The following is a 12,157-nucleotide window of genomic DNA, read 5'->3' on the forward strand; positions in this document are numbered from 1 at the left end:
ACCAGAGACTTACTGCGCGGCGGTTCGTGGAATTCCCAAGCGGTATAATTCGGTGGTGCAAGAGAGGGGGGGGGCGATAGCGTCAGTGTTTTGGCGTCAGGGCTTCTTTCCTTTCCTTGTCTTTTGTGGGCGCGTAAATTTTGTTACTTTAGGCGTCACACTTGCGCAATAATAAAAATCAGGTGCATTCACTCTAACAGCTGTTAGTAGTGCTGGAAATTGCATCGGGCAATCAGCTGCTCACTAACGTTGGTGAGTTGCTAAGCCTTAGCAAAGACTGCAACCTAGCTGCTGGAGTGAAGTAGCAGTTATTAAAAGTAGTGCATACTTTCGGGCTCTCGCTGCAGTCAAGTTGAGTTTAAGTTACTGCGAAACCAGGCAAACCAGTAGGCGAAATTGGCTCGTACAGGCCAATTAGTCTGTTGCCTGTACTTGCTAAAATATTCGAAAGAATATTCTTAGCTAGAGTACAGCCGCATCTGGAATGCAGGGGGATTGTACCAAATCATCAATTTGGCTTCCGGAGGCAGCACGGAACACCGGAACAGGTACACAGAGTTGTACACCATATCCTTGGCGCCTTCGAGCAGAAGATGTATTGCTCTGCAGCATTCCTAGATGTCAAGCAAGCCTTCGATCGTGTATGGCACTTAGGTCTGTTGCAAAAAGCAAGGGCAGCCCTCCCGGTATCTATCTTCATGCTGCTGTCATCATACATCACTAACAGAAGCTTCCAAGTGGCTAAGGATCAGGCTATATCAACAGAAAGACCTATCAAGGCTGGAGTCCCTCAGGGCAGTGTACTGCCAACACTGTACACACTATTCACAGCTGATATGCCACTTCCACTGGACAACGACGGCGCTGCAGACTCGGAAGTGCTGATAGCAACGTATGCAGATGACACTGCCATCCTGTCGAGATCTCACTCTGCGCAAGGAGCTAGCGAAAGCCTCCAGAGGTACCTGGACGCATTTGGGTGCTGGGCAAAACAGTGGTGCATAACCATCAATGCACAGAAGTCAGCCCACGTAAGCTTCACAACGCGAAGAGGAGACTGCCCTGGCGTAACTCTGGGAGTGCAAATACCGAAGGTCAACAAAGTTAAATATCTCGGTGTAACACTAGATAAAAAGCTGACCTATAGTGCGCACATCACGCAGGCAGTTAACACAGCCAAGATGAGAATAAAAAAACTGGATTGGATGCTGAGGCCCTCTAGCAAGCTGTCGCTACAGAGCAAAATAAAAATCTATAATGCCATCGTTGTTCCAACTCTAACATACGCTATCCCCATTTGGGGTACCGCAGCGAGGACTAACATAAATAAAGTGCAAACCCTGCAAAACAAGGCGCTTCGGCGACTCACAGGCGCTAGCTGGTACGTCCGCAACTCTGTGCTGCACTGCGAACTAAGCGTACCAACAATCGCTGAACTGATTGGACGTCACTCCTCCAGGTATGCGGACAGGCTCTTAGCACACCCAAATCCTCTGGCTACTGACCTGGCAGTAAACAACAGAAGGCGAAGGCTTAAAAGATCTCATCCCTTAGACCACAGACCTTAAATGTTGTTAAAATTTGTAAATATGTAAATACTGGCTTCTAGCCCATAATCTAAGTTAAGGTTTAAGTCAATAATGCGCTAAATAGTCTCAGACAATGAGCTGCAATAAATGAATTAAAAAAAAAAAAAAAAAAAAAAGTTACTGCGGGTTGTAAACTCAGATTATATTAGTAGCCATTGCCCACTACAGGCTTCACGCCGTGGTAGTCGGAGCAGAAATGGATGCCATGATGGAGGACGAGCTGCAAGCTTTTGCGCGTCGTTGCTCGTTGCAGCGATTGGCGTTGGCGCAGCCGTCGACTTCTAACCAGGCTCCAGTGGCTGAGTGCCAGGCACCCAAGTCACTAAAAGAAGCGTTAGCTCAAATAGGAGCTACACTAGAGGGTTTGTCTGCCCTTTTTGGGGGTCAGCGGCATATAAATGCCTTAATGAGAGAGGAGCTGGCTAGGCTGGTTAGCTTTCACAAGACGGCCGAAGCGTTCTGCAACCGTTCGTTTAAAAACTGTGAGGTGCAGACCACGCCACCCAAAAAAGTAGGCGAAAATGTTAAGGCAGCGAGCATTAGTGCTACAGTAGGTAGCAATACTCCCAAGCGGTCGAGGGAAGTTGCCTCCGAACAGAGGAAAACTCCCTCAAAAAAGCCGAGGCCCAATAGAAGTGCAGCGAACCCAAAAGAACCAATGGCTCTACGGGCTACAGCTGAAACTTCAAACCAGGCCGCTCGACAGACAAACCAGAGCAGCTGGACAGTCGTCAAAGGGCGAAAGCCTATGCAAAAACGTCCCAGGACTAACGCGATTGCGGTTTCAGGCGTAGGGGGTTGCAGCTATGTGGACATGCTTCGTGTAGTTAAAAGCGACCCAAATTTGAAGCATCTGAGCAGCGACGTTCAAGGCATTAGGAAAACAGCTTAGGGGGACCTTTTATTGCAACTGAGTAGGAAGCCGGAGCATAGCGCTGAGGCTCTGCACGAAGCTGTAGGCAAGGCCTTGGGAGACCGAGCGGTAGTTAAAACACTTACCGAATCGGCTCAAGTTGAGATTCGCGATCTAGATGAGTTAGCGACCAAAGAGGAGATCTTGGAGGCAATTAGGGTGGAGTTGAAGGATAGCTCACTCCCCATTGAGGCTATCAAATCGCTTCGGCCAGCTTTTGGTGGACAGCAAAGAGCTACGGTTGCTCTTCCAATTGGGAAAGCTAAAACTCTGCTCGAGCTGTCCAAAATTAGAATAAGATGTGTAGTTTGCCGTATCCGAGCAGTGGAGCAGCCTAAACGCTGTGTCAAGTGCCTCGATTACGGTCATATGGCAGCAAACTGCGGCAGCGACTGTGACTTAAAGAGCGCCTGTTTCAGGTGTGGAGAGATGGGTCACAGTGCCACAGCATGCACCAAGCCACCAAAATGTAGCCTCTGCATACGGAAAGGTGAAAAGCAGACGGACCATTCAGCAGGCAGCTTCAAGTGCCCATCTTACCGTGAAGCTGCTCGTAAAATGAAATGTTAACGTTTTTGCAGCTTAACTTATTGTGTTGCTGCCCAAGATCTTCTAGAGCAGACCATTAGGGAAAAATGTATAGATGTAGCTTTTCTCAGTGAGCCTCACCACTGTAGAACCAGCTGCCCTAGGACATGGTCAACAGACGTTAATGGCAAAGCTGCGTTGTGGGTATGCGGCAACTCAACGAACGTACTTTCGAATGTTAAGTCATTCAATGGGTTCGTACGTGGCCGATATGGTAGCTTATGGCTTTACAGTTGCTATCTGGCCCCCAGCATGCAGCTCAGTGAATTCACGACGGTGCTCGACGAGCTTGCCGAGGATGCTAGGGGTCGGAAGGCCATTATAGCTGGAGATTTTAACTCCTGGGCGCTAGAATGGGGTAGCCCCACAACAAATGCCAGAGGTCGTATCCTACTGGAGATCTTCGCGACACTAGATGTTGCACTGCTCAACACTGGCCATGAGTACACCTTCAGTCGGGCGGGATACGGGTCTGTTATCGACATTACTTTTGTCACTTCATCCCTCTTTCGGGGAGCAACATGGAGCCATTGCGATAGCTATGCAGGCAGCGATCATACGCCACTTCTGTTCACAATAGGTGAGCCACCTGCCAGGGCGTCAACATTGTGGAGGGAGTCGTATCGGCTAGATACTTTTGATCCCGCGGTCTTTTCAGAGGCCATTCAGTCTCTGGGGACAATTGGTAATGCTGAGACCAGAGCATGCCAAATGGTAGCCCAAATATAGTGTGCCGGCTATAGCAGCATGTTACGCCGCAAGCAGTTCACGCGACAACATGAGCCTACGTATTGGCGGAATACGCAAATAGGTGACATTCGCCACAAATGCATCCAGGCGAGAAGAAGCTACCAACGGGCTCGCGGTAGGTCAACGTTTTTTGAGAAACAGTTAGCTTACCAGGCAGCTAAAAGACAGCTGAAGAAGGCCATTCGGGCAAGAAAAAGAGAATGTTTTTTACAGTTGTGCGACTCAGCCGAATATGACCCTTGGGGCAGGGCATATAAGATAATAGTTAAAAGACTATACGCAGGTAGACAGGTGCAGCCTACGGATCGTCTGGAGCTTAAATCGATTGTGGAAACACTCTTTCCAGAAAGTTTAAGCTCCATTCACGCCCCTGAGTCCGATCAGTCCTCTGATCAGGGCTCAACGAGCACTGAAATTGTTTTAGTTACAGAGGAAGAAATATCAGTAGTTCTCCGAGGTCTTAGAACCAACACAGCACCAGGGCCGGACGGGATCCCAAATCGTGCGCTAAAGCTAGCCCTCGCCTTGCACCCAAGTACGTTCGCCGAATTATTTAATGAATGCCTGATCCAAGAGACGTTCCCGGCAAAATGGAAAGCCCAAAATCTGATATTGCTACACAAGGCTGGCAAACCACTAGATGAGCCATCTTCGTACAGACCGATCTGTCTCTTAGACACCATGGGAAAGGTGTTTGAGAAACTGATCTGCTCTAGGCTGGAGACTGCGATTGCAAGCGCCGGAGGCCTGTCACCAAACCAATTTGGATTCTGGAAGGCCCGGTCAACAACGGACGCGCTTAACAAAGTTGTCGGCCTGGCCACTTCCGCTATTCAAGGCACCAGATGGAGGCACGGGACGAAGGAATACTGCATCATCGCGACCCTGGATGTAAGTAATGCCTTCAACACAGCTAGTTGGGATATGATACTGAATGCGCTGTCACAATATAATATCCCTAAATATCTAAAAGAGATAATAAAGAGCTACTTCAGAGGAAGAACACTGGTATACAACACGAGTGAGGGTCTCCAAACTCATACAGTGTCAGCTGGAGTACCCCAAGGCTCAGTGCTGGGGCCTCTCCTATGGAACATCATGTATGACGGCATACTGCGCTTGGAACTACCAGCAGGCGCGCACACCATTGGCTTTGCTGATGATGTAGCTGTCGTAGCCATAGGAAAGGAGCTCAAAGATACAGAGGATATGTGCAGCGAAAGTATCAATCGCATACGAAGCTGGTTGACAGGAGTTGGGCTCGAGCTTGTGGCACACAAGACCGAAGTTGTACTAGTCAGCAGTCGCAAAAGAGTGGAAACTGCCAATATAAAGATCGGCAGCGTCACCATTGCGTCAAAGAGGGCGATAAGATATCTTGGTGTCATGATAGACACAAGATTAACTTTCCGCGAGCACTTAGAATATGTGCATAAAAAGGCAGCTGATTCTTGTAGAGCTCTCTCGAGAATCATGCTTAACACGCGGGGACCTAAACAGCAACGACGTCTCCTCCTAATGAGCGTCATTAGGTCTGTCATCCTCTATGCTGCGCCAATATGGGCAAGAGCGATATGGGCGCTCGTCATAGCCGGTATGGTGCCACTGGAGTATTTGGTCGCTGAAGCCGTGGAGCGGAATTCGCACGGGCCTACGCGACTCAACGCTGTCAGGGCGAACAGCATCGCACGATGGCAAAGAAGGTGGAATAGCTCAGCTAAAGGGCGGTGGACGCACAAGCTCATCCCGGAGCTTGAACCATGGGTTAACTGCAAACATGGCGAGGTTCACTTCTACCTTACGCAGATCCTCTCGGGTCATGGATGCTTTCGGAGCTATTTGGCCACGAGGAATCTGACGAGTGCCCCTGGTGCGAGCGAGGACATGTGGAAGACGCCAACCACATTCTTTTCGAATGTGGACGGTTCCTGGAGGAGAGGCGTCGTCTGGAAGAGGCAGGGGGCCGCTCCATCAGAGCGGACAACTTAGTCAACGCCATGCTGGAATCGGAGGAAGCTTGGGAACTAACAAGCACCTTCGCGGCCACGGTGATGATGGAGCTCCGCAGAGTCGAGCGATCGAGAAGACGAGCTGTCCCAGGCTAAGGTAGCGCATAGTGCTTGCGAAGCAATGCTTTACGGCCGTCCCGCAAGCACCGCGCGCTATCCTAGCCACCACGCAACTTGTAATTTGTTATATAATTTTGTCAATACATGAATATAAAAAAAAAAAAAAAACAAACAATTACATACATATACACACAAGCATAAGCACGCATGGGCGGCAGTGAGCCGGACGTACGATCTTCATGAAACTTTCAGATTATGATTATAACATATATGCATATGCATGCATATGCAGATATGCATGTAATTGCCAAAGCACAAGTCTCTAGTATTTGAAATACGCTTTTTACAAAAGTGAGGGTGAGGGGGTGAATTTAAGGGTGGGGGGTTAATTTTAACAAAAACCGAAATTGTATAAATTGCATGTAAGCATACATTAAAAATTTGGAGACTCTAGCAATAAAGGTGTAGAAGATATAATTTTATAACTGGTTTTCGATAAGGTTTTTTATCGAGAAAAAAAGATCGGGATGAGTTATCGATTTTTAATGATAAACTTGATATGCGCGCTGTAATTACGGACATTTTAATAAAAATTTGAAGTCTCTAGCTCTTATATCTTCTGAAATCGACGCGTTCATACATACGGACGGACGGACGGACAGACAGACTGACAGGGCCAAATCGACTCAGCTCGTCGCCCTGATCAAGAATATATATACTTTGTGTGGTCTGCCACGCCTCCTTCTGCCTGTTACATACTTTTAACAAAACCATTATACCCTGATTTCCCATTGAAAATGGGTTCAGGGTATAAAAAGGAAAGAATGCCACGCAAGCCACTATTGAAATTTGTGATGTTTACGGTGACGATGCTCTATCAGTTCGTGTAGCACAACAATGGTTCGCTCGCTTCCGTTCTGGAAATTTCGATGTGAAAGATGCACCTCGCTCTGGTCGACCAATCTTTGAAAAAGTCGATGAAATTATGGAAAGGATTGACCAGGACCCTCACATAAGCAGCCATGACATCGCAAAGGAACTAAACATTCATCATCAAACGGTTCTGAACCATTTAGAAAAGGCTGGCTACAAAAATTAGCTCGATGTATGGATACCACATGAATTTTCTGTGAAAAATTTATTGGACAGAATTAACATTTGCGATTCTTTGCTGAAACGAAATGAAATCGAACCATTTCTGAAGAGAATGGTAACAGGACGACGAAAAATGGATCAAATACGACAATAATGTGCGAAAAAGATCATGGTGAAAATTACTTGGAGCAGTTTTTCAAAGAGAAACCACGAATGTTTTACACGAATGGAATTATGTCTCTAGTGGAAAAATGGCAAAAGGTGGTCGACCAAAATGGTGCATATTTGATTTAATAAAGTTTATTATAAATATTAAAAAATATGATTTGAAGTTTCATTACAAATACGAATAAACTTTTTAGACTACCCAATACATGTTATAATCATAATCTGAAAGTTTCATGAAAGTCGTATGTCCACGTATGATCATAATTTGACTTTCAGATTATGATCATAACACGGATATATTTGATATACACTGTGCGTCATCAGGTTAGCGCCCCCCTTTACACTCAACCTCAAAGCTAAATAAAATCTAAACCATCAGAGCTCCATCTTTGAAATTTTTTTACATTATACTCCATTTATTTCTCCTTAAAATACAAAAAGAATGGCTACTGTAACGTAAGGATTATTTTTAAAAATTTTTTTTGTAAAATGTACAAAAAACATGTAACAAAAATTTGGTCATCAGATTAGCGCCCCCTGCGCTAAATTCAATTTATTTAAGTTAATGACCAAAAATAACACCTGTATTTTAAGCTATTATTATTTTTAAGTAATATTAGTAGTGCGTATTGCCGTTTTTTGTTTGAAATTACTTCAAAAATTCGATTAGGAGTGGAATTATAAAGTTGTTCAATATTATTCAAGGATATGGTTGGCCAAGCGTGTTCAGTACCTTCGATTAACTCTGTCTTTGCACTATAATGCTTTTTGGACTCATATACTTCCTGACCAACCATCCCCAGACGTTTCCAATGATATTAAGGTCTAGTGAGTATGGTGGCCACTCCATGAGATCAATTTTTTGGCCCTGAATCCAGGACTTCGGGTATTTGGATTTGGAGCATTATCATGCTGGGAAATCTAATGCCGGTTTTCAGACAGGTTATAGAAATGCGGAACAGCAGTTTTAAACACGGTGTTATAGTCCTATGCGTTCATGCGCGATGTCAAAAATTGAAGCTTACAAGCGCTGTAGTAAGATATTGCACACTACATCAATGCTTGGAAATTCCAAATTATGTTCTTCTATGCGTAGGTCATGGATACAATAAATTTAGCCATCAGTTCCTTCCAAATTCAATTTTTCTCATCAGAAAAGACAACATGCTGCCATTGGATAGACCACTTCATGTTCGCCCGGCCAAAATTAATGTGTATTTCTTTTCTCAGCATATCGACTGGTGTCTTTTTTTTTACATTCTGTTTCTTTAGGTAATTAACTTTCCTTATTGCTCTTTGGACCGTTGATAAGCTCATCTTAACACCGATTTTATCCCTAATCTTGGTGGTCGATTCATGGGAATTCGAAGCTTCCCGAACTAATGCTCTTCTATTTCCTTCTGAAATCGCTTGATTATTGCCGCTTATATAGTTTTGTTCATAGTTTTCCCCATTTGTAAGAAAATTGCCACTTAGTTTTCTGTTTTTTCCTGTTTTTTCAGCAATTTTATGGTTGCATAGTCTAGATTCAAAGTATGCCTCAATCTTTGATTTTCAACCAAAGATGAAACTGTTTCTTTACCCATACTATAAATATATTGAATACTTTGAGCTTCACAAAAAATTTGGTGAGTGTAATTGCCATTTTCAATGGGAAATCAGGGTATAATGGTTTTGTTGAAATGTATGTAACAGGCAGAAGGAGGCGTGGCAGACCCCAGAAAGTATATATATTCTTGATCAGGGCGACGAGCTGAGTTGATTTGGCCCTGTCCGTCTGTCGGTCCGTCTGTCCGCATGTATGAACGCGTCGATTTCAGAAGATATAAGAGCTAGAGACTTCAAATTTTTTTTAAAATGTTCGTAATTACAGCGCGCATATCAAGTTTATCATTAAAAATCGATAACTCATCTCGATCTTTTTTTATCGATAAAAAACCTTAGCGGAAACCAGTTATAAAATTATATCTTCTACACCTTTATTGCTAGAGTCTCCAAATTTTTAATGTATGCTTATATGCAATTTATACAATTTCGGTTTTTGTTAAAATTTACCCCCCACACTTAAATTCACCCCCTCACCATCACTTTTTTAAAAAGCGTATTTCAAATACTAAAGACTTGTGCTTTGGCAATTACATGCATATCCATGTTATAATCATAATCTGAAAGTTCCATGAAGATCCACAACAAAAGTTATTAAACAATTAAGTTCTCATAGTAAGCGCACACTGCAGCCCATGCGTGTTTATGCTTGTGTGTGTATATGTATGTAAATATTGGTGTATGTGTGTGTATGTGTTTGTGTGTGTGTATGTGTGTGTGGGTATGCATGTGTGTGTGTCTGTGCGTACGTGCGTGTGTGTGTGCGTGACTCTTGTGTAAGCTGAAAGACGCGAAAAATTATTAAAATATCTATTGCTCCAAGGGTTCAGGGGATCTCGTAGTCGAGCAGTCTCGACTAGAGCTTTCTTACTTGTTCAAATATAAATTTTAACAAAAACCGAATTTTTATAAATTGCATATGAGTATACATTAAAAATTTGGAGACTTTAAATTTAAAGTTGTAGGAAATATAATTTTATAACTGATTTTCGATAAGGTTTTTATCGATCAAAAATATCGGGAGCAGTTATCGGTTTTTAAAGCAAAACTCGATATCCGCGTGGTATACACGGACATTATACAAAAAAATTGAGGTATCTAGCTCTTGTATCTTCTGAAATGGACGCGTTCAAACATACTGACGGACGGACAGACAGACAGACGAACAGGGCTCGTCGCCCTGATCAAGAATATATATACTTCCTCCTTCTGGAGACTTTAAATTTAAAGTTGTAGGAAATATAATTTTATAACTGATTTTCGATAAGGTTTTTATCGATCAAAAATATCGGGAGCAGTTATCGGTTTTTAAAGCAAAACTCGATATCCGCGTGGTATACACGGACATTATACAAAAAAATTGAGGTATCTAGCTCTTGTATCTTCTGAAATGGACGCGTTCAAACATACTGACGGACGGACAGACAGACAGACGAACAGGGCTCGTCGCCCTGATCAAGAATATATATACTTCCTCCTTCTGCCTGTTACATACAGTTGAACAAAACCATTATACCCTGATTTCCCATTTTCAATGGGTTCAGGCACTAACCAGAGAACACATAGACCGGACAAGTAGTGTAAAGCGTTTTGCACACTTTTTTTCGGGAGTTATCTCCCAGACACTTCGTATTTGCTCGGCGCCTCACTTTTTGGGCTCGGGCTACGAAAAAATACGAAAACACAATCATTTCGCTTCATGTGCTCGACCGAGATGGTCGACTGTTGAACAAAAAATCTATCTGCGCTGAATGTTTCCCTTGCTCTCTCTCTCTCATGATGCTCTCTTCTCTCTCAAATATGTATATGTATGTATGCATGTGAGCACAAGCAGCAGCTCACGAAAATTGAAATTTCTTCGCAGCGAGAACCCATGCCTTCCCTTCTGTGTGAATAGTATACCGAACTTTTCAAACCGTTTGCCATGCGTTTTCGTTATTATTTGTGGGAAGGGTATGAAAGCGTTGGTGCGCATAATGAAAATGTTTTCGTGTCGAGCATGCACACACACACTTAGAGTATGCTACATGTACTATGAGCATTTATATGGCTGTGTGCGAAGCTCTTTTTGCCTATAGCAATTTAAAATCCCAGCATTTGCCTTTGTCGATCTTGTGAAGTGCTCACATACATATGTATGTATGTATGTATATACATTTGATTGTGTGTACGCATGGGATGCGCATATGTATGTGGGGACTTCACAAGATCGACCAAATGCAAATGCTGAGCTTCAAAATTGCTTCAGGCAGCCAGAGCTTCACTAACAGACATACAAATTCTCATAGTTCATGTAGCAAGGGACAGTGTGTGTGCATGCTCGACACGAAAACATTTTCATTATGCGCACCAACGCTTTCATACTCTTCCCACAAATGATAACGAAAACGCATGGCAATCGGTTTGAAAAGTTCGGTATATTATTCACACAGAAGGGAAGGCATGGGTTCTCGCTGCGAAGAAATTTCAATTTTTGTGAGCTGCTGCTTATGCTCACATGCATACATACATATACATATTTGAGAGAGAAGAGAGCATCATGAGAGAGAGAGAGAGCAAGGGAAACATTCAGCGTAGATAGATCTTTTCTTCAACAGTAGACCATCCCGGTCGAGCGCATTAAGCGAAATGATTGTGATTTCGTATTTTTTCGTAGCCCGAACCCAAAAAGTGAGGAGCCGAGCAAATACGAAGTGTCTGGGAGATAACTCCCGAAAAAAAGTGTGCAAAACGCTTTACACTACTTGTCCGGTCTATGTGTTCTCTGGTTAGTGGTATAATATTTGACAGAATTAAGCGTATTTCAAGTATTATTAAACTTACCTGTCCCAAAAAGTTTCTTTTGAATCCTCAACGAGAAATGGTTTAAGGGGATAGCTTATTTCGTTACCCATGTATGAATAGGATAAATACAAACAGGTAAGCACAGAAGCTTGAAGATCAGATTCCTTCGTTTCTTCTCCATTTACAAGTTCACGTACTAACATGTAAACAAATACAACATTTGCTGGATTGATAAATGCCACGTCCTTGAAAAAAATATATTTTGTTAGTGTACGTATTATGAAATAAGCGTTAGTATTTCTAGAGAACAAGTTGGTGTATTTAATATTACCACTAACCAGTCAACACATACCCATGTAGAACAAATTTTTCCACGCCGAAAATGTGTCTTGTTGGTCCCAACCAACGTTGAATTCAGTCGGATCGGTATTTTCATAACCTGAACCCATTTTCAACGGGAAATCAGGTTATAATGGTTTTGTTGAACGTATGTAACAGGCAGAAGGAGGCGTGGCAGACCCCACAAAGTATATATATTCTTGATCAGGGCGACGAGCTGAGTTGATTTGGCCCTGCCCGTCTGTCTGTCCGTCCGT

General features: G+C 43.4%; 1 protein-coding gene across 3 annotated transcripts in view; it reads right to left on the minus strand.

Moving 5' to 3' along the window:
- Cdk5alpha (Cdk5 activator-like protein) overlaps positions 1 to 12,157 on the minus strand; it is a 34,195-nt gene that overhangs the window by 14,918 nt on the left and 7,120 nt on the right. For all 3 annotated transcript variants that reach the window (XM_089465324.1, XM_089465325.1, XM_089465326.1), the window contains exon 3: positions 11,601 to 11,806. In XM_089465324.1, the coding sequence (XP_089321450.1) occupies positions 11,601 to 11,806 (206 nt within the window). The remainder of the gene's footprint in view (positions 1 to 11,600; positions 11,807 to 12,157) is intronic.

This window comes from Drosophila arizonae, chromosome 3 (genome assembly GCF_054131065.1).
Source record: "Drosophila arizonae isolate 15081-1271.41 chromosome 3, UAZ_ARI_1.0, whole genome shotgun sequence".
NCBI lineage: Eukaryota > Metazoa > Arthropoda > Insecta > Diptera > Drosophilidae > Drosophila > Drosophila arizonae.